The sequence below is a fragment of the Oryctolagus cuniculus genome, chromosome 4 (genome assembly GCF_051225735.1).
Source record: "Oryctolagus cuniculus isolate XC-2025 breed Fujian yellow rabbit chromosome 4, ASM5122573v1, whole genome shotgun sequence".
NCBI lineage: Eukaryota > Metazoa > Chordata > Mammalia > Lagomorpha > Leporidae > Oryctolagus > Oryctolagus cuniculus.
Genome location: NC_142870.1, coordinates 3,127,266 through 3,141,974, shown reverse-complemented (window position 1 = coordinate 3,141,974; position 14,709 = coordinate 3,127,266). Strand labels below are relative to the sequence as shown.

Here is a 14,709-nt window from a genome sequence, read left to right as displayed (position 1 = left end):
AATCCGCTCACGGCAGAATCTAGAGTTCCACGGGAACCGTGGGAGGGAGCCGTGCTCCAGAGAGAAGCCGTCTCCCTCCTCCCCGCCTCCAGCCCCCAGGACAGGGGACGCGGGAGCCCGGGGGGTCGGAGCCACAGAGGAAGTCACAGAGCGCGATCGCAGCAGGGCTCCCCGAAGGATGCGTGAGAATGGCCCCTCCCGCCAAGTGGCCGCCTGCCTCCCTGGCCCTCCACGCAGGCCCACGGCACCCACACGGCGTCACTGCACCCTTCGGTAAAAAGGGATCTGCGACAGCTTCGCAGGAAACGCCTGCGTCTTTTAAGTCCATTTCCCACAGACTTTCAGAAGGACCCTCATTCACAATTGCAGGAAAAACACCTGGGGCCAGTGCATAGCGGTAAAGCCACTGCCTGCAGTGCCGGCATCCCATGTGGCCGCCGGTTCGAGTCCCGGCTGCTCCACTTCCGATCCGGCTCCCTGCTAATGCACCTGGGAAAGCAGTGGAAGATGACCCAAGTGCTTGGGCCCCTGCGCCCGCGTGGGAGACCTGGAAGAAGCTCCTGGCTCCTGGCTTCAGATCAGCCCAGCTCTGGCTGTTGCAGCCATTAGGGGAGTGAACCAGTGGATGGAAGACCTCTCTGTCTCTCTCCTCTCTCTCTCTCTCTCTCTCTCTCTCTCTCACTCTCTCTCTCTAACTCTGCCTTTCAAATAAATAAATAAATCTTTTTCAAAAGAAGAAGAAAAACACTGAGACTCTCAGAGAAAAACCCCGCGTGTGAGGAATGAGCAGAGGCGGAGCTGAGAGAACAGCGCGCGGGACGAGGGCCCCTCCCCCGTCTGGGATGAGAACAGCGCTGATGCTTCTGAGCTTAAAAACGCCCCCCCCGCCCCCCCCCCCGCCCCGGCGAGGCATCGTGCGTCAGGTGCTTGCCGACAAAGCAGGCGGCACTGAAGCTCTCCACGAGGCAACCGGGCAAGACGCTCCAAGCACCTCAGCCGGAGCCCCCCGCCCTGTGGGCTCGGGACCCTGTGCTGCAGAGGAGGGCGTCGGGGTTCGGGTGCAGAGGGCGCCGAGACGAGCACACGCGGGACCCCCCCTGGAGAAGAGGAGTGTGGAGTTTGCACGCGCACAGCGGCGGCGGCGGCAGAGCACGGGAGGAGTTTTGGGAAGACAGGAGCAGCCCACAGTCCGGCCGCCAGGGAGATGGTCGTTCCGCTGATGAGATGCACAGACGTTAGACACTATACCCTCATGCAAATATAGCCAAGGCACTCTTTCTTTAAAATGTTCATTTGTTTATTTGAGAGACAGAGCTACAGAGAGGCAGAGGCAGACAGAGAGAGAAAGAGAGAGAGAGAGAGAGAGAGAGAGAGAGAGAGGTCTTCGACCCGCCGGTTCACTCCCCAGATGGCCAAGTGCAGCGGGGCTGTCGTCTGGCTCCTGCTTCTGGGCGGAGGGGTGACAGCGGGTTCCCGTGGCGCCGCAGCCCGAGCCCCCCGGTTTTGACTTCTGGCCCGGGTTTCCGGGCCCCAAATAGCACTGATGTCTCAAATAGCATCGGAGCCACCGTCTAGGAGCAGTGGCCTCGCCGCCTGGACATGAAAGCGCCCATGGCAGGTGGCGACGAGGATCCCGAAACATTGTCCTCAGGGGCTGGTGTGGTGGCACAGTGGGTTAAGCCACCGTATGAGAAGCCGGCATCCCGTATGAGCGCCGGTTCAAGTCCCAGGGCTCTGCTTCGGAGCCAGCTCCCTGCTAGTGCCTGGGAGAGCAGAGGAAGACGGCCCAGGTGCTTGGACTCCTGTAACCACGTGGGAGACCCGGATGAATTCTGGGTTCCTGGCTCAGCCCTGGCCATTGCAGCCTCTTGGGGAGTGAACCAGTGGATAGAAGATTCCTTCTCTCTCTCTCTCTCTCTCTCTCTCTCTCTCTCTCTCTCTGACTTTCAAGTGAATAAATGAGTCTTTTACAAACCAGAGCATCGTTCTCATGGGCTGTGTGCCCGCAGTTCCACACCACCCTCTCTGTGTCCAGCTCAGGGCGTTCTCAAGCGCGTCCAGGACTGGACGCCATGTCTCCATGGCAACCACAAGACGCTGCCTCTGTTTGCAGGACCTACACCTTCAGCCTGGCCGTGGAGCTGAGCTCCAGGAAGGACGGTGAAGCCAGCGGCCGGCAAGGCGGGGAGTTTGCCGCTGCACAGCCAGCTCGGAGCGTTGGCACCTTACAGACCCTGCAGGTAACACAGCAGCCCACTCCCCAGTTTGTATCTGCCTTGTAAGATATGCAGAGCAACAGAGAGAGAGAGATCGTCCATCTGCCAACTCGCTCCCCGAATGGCTGCAGCAGCTGGGGCTGGACCAGACCGAACCAGGAGCCAGGAACTCTATCCGGGCTGGATCTTCCATGTGGGTGGCAGGGGCCATCACCTGCTCCCCCCCCCAGGCTTATTAGCAGGAAGTTGGGTCAGAAGCAGAGCAGACGGGATCAGAACTGACAATCGGCCGGCGCCACGGCTCACTAGGCTAATCCTCCGCCTGTGATGCCGGCACCCCGGGTTCTAGTCCCAGTTGGGGCACCAGATTCTGTCCCGGTTGCCCCTCTTCCAGGCCATCTCTCTGCTGTGGCCAGGGAGTGCAGTGGAGGATGGCCCAAGTGCTTGGGCCCTGCACCCCATGGGAGACCAGGAGAAGCACCTGGCTCCTGCCTTCGGATCAGCGCAGCGCCAGCCGTAGCGGCCATTGTGGGGTGAACCAATGGAAAGAAGACCTTTCTCTCTGTCTCTCTCTCTCTCACTGTCTAACTCTTCCTGTCAAAAAAAAAAAAAAAAAAAAAAAAAAACTGGCATCCCAAACCGCAGCTGAACCCAGTGCTCCACCATGCCCTCCCCGGGGCGGGGTGGGGGGAGAACTCCTGTCAGTTCATTCCCCAAACGCCAGCAACAGGCAGGGCTGGGCCAGGACGTGATCCGGGTCTCCGACGCTGCAGGAGCACCGAGCACCGTCGGGGCCCCCAGGCCGCAGGGGTCCAGCTTGCCTTGTGCGGCTCGCTGCACAGGGCCGGGCGGGGGCTGGCGGGAGCAGCCTCTGGAGTGGCCCCAGGAACTCCTGCAAAGCGGGCGGCCTGTGCCCCCAGCCCCTGCCACTTCCCAAGGAACAGAGACACCTGCTGGAGGAAGTGGCCAATGGCACAAGGCCTTGGGCAGGTGCAGGGGCCACACGTGCTGGCTCCTGCGATGCCCTCCCCACCCTGTCCATCCTGGCTCCCAGCAGCCCCCACTGACCTCCCGTGGAGGACTCCGACTACTGTGCCCCCACCCTCCCCATGACACAGCGTCCCTTGCTTGTCCCTTCGCCCCAGGGAGGTCTGCACCAGCCTAGGGACCACGGCAGGCACTGCAGCTCCGTGTCCCAGTGCCTAACACAGCCCCTCTCGGTGTCACGGGGGCCTGGTGGCCGGAACCCTGAATCGAGGGCCTGCGCTGAGGCTGGGGTGGGGCGGAGTCACCATGCCACCCCTGGACGCTGAGCGGCTCGGGCCTCGCTTCCCTCCCCGCAGGCCGCCCTGGCGAGGAGACGCGTGCTGGTGGTGCGCCACGGGGAGCGAGTGGACCAGGTCTTCGGGAAGTCATGGCTGCAGCAGTGTTGCACCCCGGACGGTAGGTGGCGTCCAGGCGAAGCTCCAGACAGCAGTGCCCCGGCCTTTTAACACCAGAGATCCCCTCTGTGGTGCCCGACCCCGGGGCCCATCGTCTATGACGACGATGACCACAGTGCCACGTGGGGTGCAGGCTGGGGTGCACCTGCACGTGCAGGACGTCTGTGCAGTGGGCGCAGGGAGCCAGCGAGTGCACGTGGAGCCACGACACCTTAGCAACCACAGCGGTGCCGCCCCTGAACCCCCCAGCTGCCACACGGCCCCCGGCCCCTGTCGCCTCTCTGGGTCTCTCCCAGCTAATCCTGACTGCCACTGCCACGTCCCCACGACACCTGCTACGTAGCTTGACAGGCACACAGGGTTCTTGTTCTCAGCTCTGCGCTCCCGACTGCCAGGGACTGAGGACCGTGCGGTGGACACAGGGTGGACCCTGTACGGGTGACCCATGCCCCTGGCAATGCTCACTCCAAAGGAAAGCCCTGAGTTACGCCACCAAGCCGCGGCTGACTGCATAAATTAAGGGATCGCCCCAGAGAGACAGAGTCCGTTCACAAGGGCGGGACTGGCCCAGAGGAGGGGCCGTGGGTGAACCAGGGTGGGGGCTCTGAGCTGTCACCAAGGGCTCGCAGGGCCCAGAACATGGCTGCCCCTAGGAAGTAAGGCCTAAGGGAGACAGAACCAGACAGCAGGGGGCAGTGACACTCAGACACGGGGAGCCGGCTCAGCTGCCCTGTGCTGCAGAAGCCGACGCCTGGGCCACCTGGTGGCCGTGAGCCAAGCAGAGCGGGCTGGCGGCACCATCTGGCGAACAGAGCAGCCCACCTCCCGCTGACCCTGTGCTCAGCACTGGGCTCTGGGCACTAGCTCCCTGGCCCTCCACGTCCTCACTTTTCCAACCAGAGAGGTTAGGTCACCTGCTTCTAGACAGCACACAGAGCAGCTAGGGTTGGGGTCTGCCGGCCCGAGGTCCAGCACAGGAGCCCCACGCAGCCTCCGGGCACCCCCAGGCCGAGCAGCCTGTGGCTCTGGGCAGCCCCGGGGGTGGGGTCCAGTTTCACCCGATTAACTGAGGTCAACTTGAGATGACTGTCCAGGTAAGCCACGTCCATCGTGGACACTCACAGGAAAAGTGGGGGCACCTCTGCAGAAGCCGGGGGAGCACCGAGGGGCCGGAGCTCTGTCTGTCCCGGGACAGAACCCACGTCTGAGCACCCAGGCCCCAGAAAGCGACGCGGTGACCTTGCTCGCCACGGGGGTGCGGCCTGGGGTGCTGTGGGGCAAGTCCGCCCTGCGCAAGGACCCGGGGCCGCTGACACTCCTCTGTGCCCTAGGGAGGTACCACCGGCCCGACCTGAACTTTCCCGGCAGCCTGCCCCGGCGCAGCAGCGGCCTCAAGGCCTTCGAGAACGACCCGCCGCTGTCCTCCTGCGGGGTCTTCCAGGCCAGAATGGCAGGTAGGGGGTAACGGCCCTAGCAACTGGGCCCAGCTGCACGGAGGGAGCCCCTGCCGCCTGCCCTGGGCGTCAGTGTCAGCGTCAGCCTCACTCCCAGCCTAGGAGGAGGAGGAAGCCCGGCGGGGAGGGCCAGGTCTCACGCACAGTCACCGAGCGGGGAGGAGCGTGTCCCACCCAGCACCGGGCAGTGTGGGGAGCCAGGAGGAACGGAGGACGGGCAAGCGAGGGAGGAAAAATCAACCCCGCCAGGCGCCGAGGAGGTGGCTCAGGTTAACAGCCCCGTCCCTCGCCGGCGTTGTTTCCAATTCTGTCACGCTGGGCCCTGCTTTCTGGCTGGGGGTTCTGCTGTGTTCCACTCCACTGTTGGCTCAGAGAGACCCCTGAGCGTGTCTGGACTTCGTTGTGTGGATTCGGAAACTTGAATCACAGAGGCCAGTGGGCATCCCTGGCCACGCAGCTGCTCCCTGCAGGGAGCCCAGGGGCCGGCTGTCCTGCTGTCCACCCAGGGGCCGGCTGTCCTGCTGCCCACCCAGGGCCGGCTGTCCTGCTGTCCACCCAGGGCTGGCTGTCCTGCTGCCCACCCAGGGCCGGCTGTCCTGCTGCCCACCCAGGGCCCGGCTGTCCTGCTGTCCACTCAGGGCCGGCTGTCCTGCTGCCCACCCAGGGCCCAGCTGTCCTGCTGTCCACCCAGGGCCGGCTGTCCTGCTGTCCACCCAGGGCCGGCTGTCCTGCTGCCCACCCAGGGCCCATCCGGCTGGGTTGCCCTGCTCGCTGGCCCCAGTGTGGAGCGTTGGTTGATCTCCGAGTGAGAGTGCCGTCCTCACACCACGGCTGATCTCAGCTCCCAGGGAGAGGGCCCCGGACGCAGTCGGAAAGAGAGGGCATCAGCTGCCCGGGGCGGTGTGAGCTGTGGGCTCCGTGTGTGTGTGTGTGTGTGTGTAGGCTCCGTGTGTGTGTGTGTAGGCTCTGTGTGTGTGTGCATAGGCTCCGTGTGTGTGTGTGTAGGCTCCGTGTGTGTAGGCTCCTTGTGTGTGTGTGTAGGCTCTGTGTGTGTGTGTGTAGGCTCTGTGTGTGTGTGTAGGCTCCTTGTGTGTGTGTGTAGGCTCTGTGTGTGTGTGCGTAGACTCCGTGTGTGTGTGTAGGCTCTGTGTGTGTGTGCGTAGGCTCCATGTGTGTGTGTAGGCTCCTTGTGTGTGTGTGTAGGCTCTGTGTGTGTGCGTAGACTCCGTGTGTGTGTGTAGGCTCTGTGTGTGTGTGCGTAGGCTCCATGTGTGTGTGTGTGTGTGTAGGCTCTGTGTGTGTGTGCGTAGGCTCCGTGTGTGTGTGTGTGTAGGCTCCGTGTGTGTAGGCTCCGTGTGTGCATGTGTGTAGGCTCTGTGTGTGTGTGCGTAGGCTCCGTGTGTGTGTAGGCTCCGTGTGTGTGTAGGCTCCTTGTGTGTGTGTATGTGTATAGGCTCCGTGTGTGTAGGCTCCGTGTGTGTGTGTGTGTGTGTGTAGGTTCCGTGAGTGTGTAGGCTCCGTGTGTGTGTGTGTGTGTAGGCTCCGTGTATGTGTGTAGGCTCCATGTGTGTGTGTGTGCACAGCAGTGTGAGCTGGCTCCCAGGGCCCTGTGTTTTCCGTGTGTGTGTGTGTGTGTGCGCACAGCAGAGCAGCTGAGGGCCTGCCCAGGGCCCAGAGCTGCTCTGTCACTCAGCTTTGCAGCCCCGAGCCTCACGCCTGACTCCCAGCCGGCTGCATGCCCCCAGCTCGTGTGTGTGTGTGTATGCTCCGTGTGTGTGTGTGTGTGTGTGTAGGTTCCACCCAGCCGCATGCCCCCAGCTCGTGTGTGTGTGTGTACGCTCTGTGTGTGTGTGTGTACACTCCGTGTGTGTGTGTGTGTGTGTGAGCACCCGTGCGTGGGCGTCTGTGTGGGCCCTTCCTGGCCTCTGCCCTCACTTGCTCAGGCTCCTGCAATATGGAGCCCACGCTGGGTGGCTTAAACGGTGGACAAGCCTAGCCCCGCAGGGCTGGAGCCCCAAAGTCCAGGCGGCTGGGCCCCCAGGGCTGTGTGTCCCAGGCGTCTCTTGCTGGCTTGCGGGCAGCATCTTCTCCTCGTGTCCTGTGGGTGTCGCTGTGTCCACCCGTCACACCGGCTTAGACCTCCCTCCCTGTGACTTGGTGACGGCGTCCCTGGTGCCCAGGGCAGCCTGCAGAAGCCGGAGTCCCTGAGTGAAGTGACACAGGGGCCACAGAACCCACACACAGCCTCCCGACCCTTCAAGTCTTCTAGACCACTTGTGGTGCTGCACACAACACGAGCGCTGGGTGCGAAACTGTCACATGACACTATCCAGGGAGTAACCACAGGAGGAAACGGTACAGGCTTAGCACAGGTGCAGTCTTTTCCCAGATCTCTGGACCCGTGATTGGTTGAATACCGCGGCTGAGACCTCACGGCTGGGCCGGGTGCAGCCGCCCTCTAGAACCCCATTTCCCAATAAAGTGGCAGTCGGAGATGCCAGGGGCTAGGACCCAGGGAGACACAGCTCCACCCGTCACGGCCCCCACACCTCGCCTGCAGCTTGTGTGCCCCAGGACTCCCCGCTTCCCAGAGGGCGGGGCTCTGAGGCACAGGGGCAGCCTTGGGCTTCCTGATGCTGCAGAACAAGTGGCCGCGGCCCTACGGCCCCAGCACTGCAGACCAGAAGCACAGGCTCAGGGCAGAGTCCCAGGGTTCCAGGGCCCTGAACCAGGAGTCAGCTGAGCTGAGTTCTCATCCCGAGCCGGGGCCCCTTCCAGACCCACGCAGGCTCCTGGCAGGATTCAGTCCTGTGGCTGTGGGCCTGGGCCTGCCTGGTGCTGGCTCTCAGCTCCTGAGGCCGCCACACTCCTCGGGCACCCAGGGCCCTCCCCCGGGAAGCCGACAGCCGTCTTCAGAGCTCTCCAGCTTTCTCCGGGCCCACTTGGAGGGAATCTGTGCGTCTGGGGTGCTCCTGGCTTGGGCAGTCCCCCAGGATCAGCTCCCGCTGCCGCTTAGTGTACGGTCATCACGGGCTCCGCCTACACCCCAGGGAGGCAGGTGGGGTGCACAGACCACAGGGTGGGGTCAGGCCGTCTCAGCACCGTGCCCGCGCAGGGGGTGAGTCTCCCACTGCAGGCTGGAACTCCGAAGGGCCGTCTCCCACCCGCTTTCTCCCAGGGGACGCACTGCAGGCCAGCGGCATCCGAATCGCCGCTGTGTTCGCCTCGCCAGCCCTCCGCTGCGTGCAGACGGCAAAACACATCCTGGAAGGTGGGTGACGGCGGCCGGGCTGCCCACGCTGCTTCCACCCCGCGGGAAGCGGGTGGAGGCGGAGCTGGCTGACGGGTGAGGGGTGGGCAAGAAACAATCACGCCAAGGCAGCTGCAGGCGGGCACACTGCTTCTGGAATGCCAGGCGTGGAATGCCGGTGGGAGCTGGGGCCGGCGAGTGCCTGGGTCTGTCATCGCACCCCGCACCTCTGGCCCCCTGCGGAGGCCCCTCTGTCTGGAGCCAGGCAGTCAGACGCCAGGAGGCTGGGAGCTGCAATGCCGGCTCTGCCCAGGCAGGGGGCGCTGCGGGGAGCTGTCCAAGGTTCTGAAAGGCTGAGCCCAGGCAGCCGCCTGCAGACCCTGCCGCAGGGTCCGTCTACACTGCAGCCTGTTGGGGGGCCTGGGCTCTGCTCTCCAGTCTGAGTCCCACCTGCTCCTCCCTGGGGTGGGCATGGCCGGGAGCACGGGCCCAGGTAGGAGAGGGCAGAGCACGTGACAGGTACAGCAGGTGGGGAGATGTGGAGGGCACCTTGATCGGCCTCTCAGAGCCACAGGAAGTCAGGTCAGCGGCAGAAAGTGGACGAGGGGAGGGACCGCTGGGAGTCTGAGTGAGGCTGAAGGTGTGAGACAGCTGCCAGGGACTGGGAGATGCCCATCCAAGGCAGCACCAAGGGGCCGCCTACGGCATCTCAGACCCCCGTCTCTGTGCCCAGAGCACTGGGACCCATCCGGCTTCGAGCTGGCCAAGTCCTCAGTGGTTCTCAGCCTTCACCAGGGCTGTGCTGTTGAAGCGGGGGCTGGGCACTGGCCTGCTGTCCACAGCCCCTCCCAGCCATCTTCCCCGTGGACAGAGGGTCCCCACTCCTCCAGCACCTGCCAACTGCCCAGCGATTTTGCTCTCAGAAAGAGAGAAATTCCACAGAGCAATATTTGCTAAGAAAAAAGCCACCTGTTTGAGAGGTGGTCCAGAGGTGTGTGTGAGAGTCTGAGTCCAGGCGGGGACCCATTTACTGGAAGCAAAAGTAGACGAGGAGGAGGACAAACCCCTGTGTTCTGTCGCACCAGAACTCCAGCTGGAGAGGAGGCTCAAGATAAGAGTGGAGCCCGGGATCTTTGAGTGGACAAAGTGGGAGGCCAGCAAAGCGCCCCCGGCCCTCATGACCTTGGAAGAGCTGAAAGAGGCAGGTCTCAGCGTGGACACTAATTACAGGTGCGTGGCCCTGAGCTCCCCGCCCCGGGGCGCTGACTCTTGTGGAAGGAAATGCTTACAGCCTGTGCTGGAGAGGGGGAGGATGGGTCCAGTCCGTGGGTGCAGAGCCAAGGGGTGGGGCTGGGTGGGGGCTGGGGCTCTTAAAATCTGAGAGAAAAGAGGTCTGAGGAGCTGCCGGGAGCCTGGCCGAGGGCAGGGTCCTCGTCCTTTCCCTCCCATGCCTGCCTCTGCCACACAGAGGCCCCCCGTGTTCCAAAGAACGCGTGATGGGCACCGCTGCCCACCCTCAGCACAGAACCAGCGCCCCCTGCCGACCGCACCCCGCGGTCCTGAGCCTGTGTTCCGGGGTCCAGCATGGCCGCCCCACCTCTCTCCTCATTCCAGGCCTGCGTTTGCCCTCTCCTCCCTCACGCCAGCTGAGAGCTATGATGACTATGTGGACAGGTGCGCCGTGAGCGTGGCACAGATGGTCAGCGCCTGCCCACAGGACAGTAAGTGCCTTGCTGCCGTGGGGATGGGCTCACTTCCAGGGTGCACACTGGATCATCTCTGAGCCCCTGCGTGCTCCAGACTCCCCGACCCCCTTCTGCAGCCAGCTGAGTGCAATGTCACTGCTGCTGTCCTAACCGGGTGTGCAGACACACATGCCATGCCCCCTAAGCCCTGGGGACCCCGTTCTGTCTGAGTGGCCAAAAAACCCAGGGCCAACACAATGCTGTCTATCCAAACACCCAGGTCAGCTCCCGGGATGCAAGGGGACCAGGCAGGAACAGTCAGATCTACCAGGTGTGGGCGGGGGCGGGCTTGGGCCGGGCTGGCCTCCCACCTCCTGGCTTCCACTGTCCCGGATGAAGCACCTGCAGATCTGGCTTCCCATTCTGTCCCCAAGCTGGCAGGGGTAACTTTGTCACCCCCGGGAGACTCACTGGGCCAGTGGTCACTGGCTGTCTCTGTCGCAGCGGGAGTCACAGCAGGCTCATGGCTATAAACCCACCAACAGTTCTAAAGGGGACTGGATCCCGGCTGGGCGGCAGCCACTATCACATCACAGCCTGTGATTGACGGTGCCCGCGAGCTGGCCAGAGGGCGGTGGCTCGGTCACTCTCCCCCATCTCTGGGGCTGGCGGGCAGGGGCTGTCCCCAGGTCCCCGTGGGAGGTGAAGGATGCTGGGGTGGATGGAAGCCAGTGCCACGCGCACCTGCCCCTGCCCCTGCCCCTGCCCCTGCCCTGGGCCCTCTCGAGGCTCTGACACCGCGGGGGCCACGGACAGCCCTCACCCCCAGGTGTCTCTTTCCTGCAGTGGGCGTCATCCTCATTGTGAGCCACGGCTCTGCACTGGACTCCTGCACCCGGCCGCTCCTCGGACTGCCGCCCCGGAGCTGTGGGGACTTTGCCCAGCTGGTGAGAAAGGTGGGTGCCCGCTCCTGCCCCTTTGGGCCACAAAGTTGTGCCCTGCGAGGCACAGGGCCAACACACACCCCAGCGTCAATCCAAAGCCAGCAGCCAGGAGCTTCCTCAGGTCTCCCAGGCAGGTGCGGGGGCCCAAGGACTTGGGCCATCTTCCACTGCTTTCCCAGGCCACAGCAGAGAGCTGGATGGAAAGTGGAGCAGCTGGGACTTGAACCTGCACCCATATGGGATGCCGGCACTGCAGGCAGCGGCTTTACCCGCTGAGCCACAGCACCGGCCCCATCTTTTTTATTTTATCTTTGAGAGGCAGAGAGACTCATCACCAGCCAGCCAGACGTGGTTGACCCCCCAGATGTCCTCAGATCTGGGACCTCAGTCCAGGTCTCCCGCGTGGGTGGCAGGGATCCGCCACGCGGGCCATCAGCGCTGCCTCCTGGGAACTGGGAGCTGCCGTGGACACAGACCAGGGAGCTCTGACAGGGGTGTGGGCATCTTTTTCCTCAATGTGTGCTTATCTGAAAGGCAGAGTGACCGAGAGGGACAGACAGGGAGAGAGAGGGCTCCTGTCCGCTGGTGCACTCCCCAGATGCCCGCAACAGCTGGGCCGCCTGGTCCACCCTGCGGGGTGTGGTAGTAGCCGCAGGCTGATTGGCCGGCGAGGAGTGACTGATGCGTAGTCCTACAGGTTGATTGGCTGGTGAGGAGTGACTGACGTGTAACCCTGCGGGCTGATTGGCTGGTGAGGAGTGACTGACGCATAGCCCTGCGGGCTGATTGGCTGGTGAGGAGTGACTGACGTGTAACCCTGCGGGCTGATTGGCTGGTGGAGTGACTGACGTGTAACCCTGAGGGCTGATTGGCTGGTGGAGTGACTGACGTGTAACCCTGCGGGCTGATTGGCTGGCGGAGTGACTGACGTGTAACCCTGTTGGCTGATTGGCTGGTGAGGAGTGACTGACGTGTAACCTTGTGGGCTGATTGGCTGGTGGAGTGACTGACGTGTAACCCTGCGGGCTGATTGGCTGGCGGAGTGACTGACGTGTAACCCTGCGGGCTGATTGGCTGGCGGAGTGACTGACGTGTAACCCTGCGGGCTGATTGGCTGGCGGAGTGACTGACGGCCACGTTTCCGTGTTCCAGATCCCATCCCTGGGCATGTGCTTCTGTGAAGAGAACAGAGAGGAGGGGCGGTGGGAGCTGGTGAGCCCGCCCGTGAAGGCACTCACACACGGCTCCAACGCGGCCTTCGACTGGCGGAGCTGGATCCTGGGCAGCTGAGCGGCCGCGCGTGGGCTCAAGCGCCCCGCGTGGGGAGCCGCAGACCGCGCGCCACGCCCGAGGCCTCCGTGTTCCAGAACATTCGCCTCTCGCTTCTGCCGCGCTCACCCCGGCGGGGGCTCCAGGGCCCACGGGCGCGGCTCTGACGGCGGCCCGGGTTCCCCACGCGCGCACTGGCCGCCCGCGTGGCTGCGCTGCTCCCGCAGGGTCAGGTCCCAGCGCCTCCTCCCCCGCCTCACGCGGTCCTCCGCCGGGGCCCCGCCCTCCGCGGGCAGGAAGACCCCCACCCCACCCTGGGCACACCGGGCCTTGCGGTGTCCATGGCCCAGGCGTCCGGGCTGGCGCCGCCGTAATAAACAACCACAGACTCGGTGAGGACAGCTCGCCCTGGGGCTGCGCTCCCGTGGGACCCCTCCCTGCACTGTCTCCCTCCCAGGGCGCCCACTCCCCGCCCCCCAAGGCCAGCAGCGCAGTGTCCACCCGTCCCCTCCTGTCCCTATACACGGACCCCCAAGTCCACCCGTCCCCTCTCTGTCCTCTGCACGGACCCCTGCCCCGCCCCTGCCTCCCTCGGGTGTCCCGGGGCCCCTAGCATCCTAGGGCCGGCTCTCGCCTCTTAGCCGCACCTGAGCCCCTGTGTGTCCCGGGCCCGGGGGCTGGGACAGGGACGACGGGGGGCTGGAGGCTGTCCTCCAACCTGCCCCGCTCACACCAGGGTCTGGGGTCTGCACGAGACCCCGCCCCCAGCAGGTCCTGCCCACCTGCTCTCCTCCCTTCTGATGAATGTGGGGTCGGGATGCACCAGGAATTTGCCAGTGAGGGGTGGGTCCCTCAGAATGGGGGAGGCTGACCATGACCGGGAGCCGGGGCAGCCCCGAGTCTGAAGGGGCCAGAACGGCAGTGGTGGGGCTTCCCGAGGGGGCTCTGCCCACGGTGTGGGACTGCAGGCCGGACCCCTCCCGGTGCAGCCAAAGCCCAGGGTCCGAGGTTTCTTCCTCCCCCCACCCCACCCCAGCTCACCCCACACTGCCACGACCCTTGCCCCAGGCGAAGGCAGAACCAGGACCCAGCCCCCGAGGTACCTGTGTCCCTGGCTCATCCCACCAGACACAGCCAGGCCTCACGTGGAGGGAGCTTCGCCCGCGCTGGCTAACCCGGGGCTGCCTTCGCCTCGGCCAGGTGTCGGGCCGTCCCAGGTGTCGGGGCCGGGCCCAGGTGCTCTGTCTGGGAGCAGGTATCAGGGCCGGGCACAGGTGCTCTGTCTGGGAGCAGGTATCAGGGCTGGGCACAGGTGCTCTGTCTGGGAGCAGGTGTCGGGCCGTCCCAGGTGTCGGGGCCAGGCACAGGTGTCGGGGCCGGTCACAGGTGCTCTGTCTGGGAGCAGGTGTCGGGCCGGGCCCAGGTGTCGGGCCGTCCCAGGTGTCGGGGCCGGTCACAGGTGCTCTATCTGGGAGCAGGTGTCGGGCCGGGCACAGGTGTCGGGCCGTCCCAGGTGTCAGGGCCGGGCACGGGTGCTCTATCTGGGAGCAGGTGTCGGGGCCGGGCACAGGTGTCGGGGCCGGGCACAGGTGTCGGGGCCGGTCACAGGTGCTCTGTCTGGGCGCAAGTGTCGGGCTGGACCCAGGTGTCGGGCCGTCCCAGGTGTCAGGGCCGGGCACAGGTGCTCTATCTGGGCGCAAGTGTCGGGCTGGACCCAGGTGTCGGGCCGTCCCAGGTGTCGGGGCCAGGCACAGGTGCTCTGTCTGGGAGCAGGTGTCGGGCTGGACCCAGGTGTCGGGCCGTCCCAGGTGTCGGGGCCAGGCACAGGTGCTCTGTCTGGGAGCAGGTGTCGGGCTGGACCCAGGTGTCGGGCCGTCCCAGGTGTCGGGGCCAGGCACAGGTGCTCTGTCTGGGAGCAGGTGTCGGGGCCGTCCCAGGTGTCAGGGCCAGGCACAGGTGCTCTGTCTGGGAGCAGGTGTCGGGGCCAGGCCCAGGTGTCGGGGCCGGGCACAGGTGTTGGGGCCGGGCACAAGTGCGCTGGCTGGGCTGATGTTGGGGCCAGGCCCAGGTGTCAGGGCCAGGCCCAGGTGCGCTGTCCAGGCCCAGGTGTCGGGGCCAGGCACAGGTGTCGGGACAAGGCACACGTGCGCTGGCTGGGCACAGGTGTCGGGACAAGGCAACGGTGCTGGCTGGGCACAGGTGTCAGGGCCGTCCCAGGTGTCGGGGCTGGGCACAGGTGTTGGGGCTGGGCACAGGTGCGCTGTCCAGGCCCAGGTGTCGGGGCTGTCCCAGGTGTCGGGGCTGGGCACAGGTGTCGGGGCCGGGCAGAATACAGGAAATGTGTGCTGGATAAAACGAACAGCAAAGTTACGGTGAACAGCACAGAAGCAACCAGAAGAGCTCCGGGAGCCTGGACACCAAGCAGGGGCCCCTGAGGGACGGGGTCAGG

The 14,709-nt window shown here is 64.7% G+C and overlaps 2 protein-coding genes across 3 annotated transcripts in view; both read left to right on the top strand.

The window, feature by feature from the left end:
- Positions 1-12,655, top strand: part of UBASH3A (ubiquitin associated and SH3 domain containing A) — a 29,557-nt gene extending 16,902 nt beyond the window's left edge. Inside the window, exons 7-14 of one of the 2 annotated variants that reach the window (XM_002724219.6) lie at positions 2,114-2,240; positions 3,560-3,659; positions 4,990-5,112; positions 8,291-8,383; positions 9,448-9,592; positions 9,977-10,083; positions 10,894-11,003; positions 12,144-12,655. In XM_002724219.6, the coding sequence (XP_002724265.4) occupies positions 2,114-2,240; positions 3,560-3,659; positions 4,990-5,112; positions 8,291-8,383; positions 9,448-9,592; positions 9,977-10,083; positions 10,894-11,003; positions 12,144-12,281 (943 nt within the window). In that variant the 3' untranslated portion in view covers positions 12,282-12,655. The remainder of the gene's footprint in view (positions 1-2,113; positions 2,241-3,559; positions 3,660-4,989; positions 5,113-8,290; positions 8,384-9,447; positions 9,593-9,976; positions 10,084-10,893; positions 11,004-12,143) is intronic. The other variant, XM_008253532.5, reaches the window with a different exon arrangement.
- A 422-nt stretch (positions 12,656-13,077) lies between these two features.
- LOC149126874 (uncharacterized) lies at positions 13,078-14,451 on the top strand. The gene is made up of 3 exons (XM_089330376.1): positions 13,078-13,103; positions 13,168-13,477; positions 13,684-14,451. The coding sequence occupies exons 1-3, from the start codon at positions 13,078-13,080 to the stop codon at positions 14,308-14,310; spliced, it is 963 nt and encodes a 320-aa protein (XP_089186502.1). The 3' UTR covers positions 14,311-14,451.
- Positions 14,452-14,709: the final 258 nt, after the last annotated feature.

What these genes read in the sequence shown, in the direction of transcription:
- LOC149126874 (XM_089330376.1), top strand. Translation starts at nt 13,078, where the DNA reads ATGCACCAGGAATTTGCCAGTGAGGG. An exon ending in CAGGAATTTGCCAGTGAGGG is followed by an intron (nt 13,104 to 13,167) that starts GTGGGTCCCTCA and finishes CCGAGTCTGAAG; the next exon opens with GGGCCAGAACGGCAGTGGTG. An exon ending in CAGGTGTCGGGCCGTCCCAG is followed by an intron (nt 13,478 to 13,683) that starts GTGTCGGGGCCG and finishes GGCCGGGCCCAG; the next exon opens with GTGTCGGGCCGTCCCAGGTG.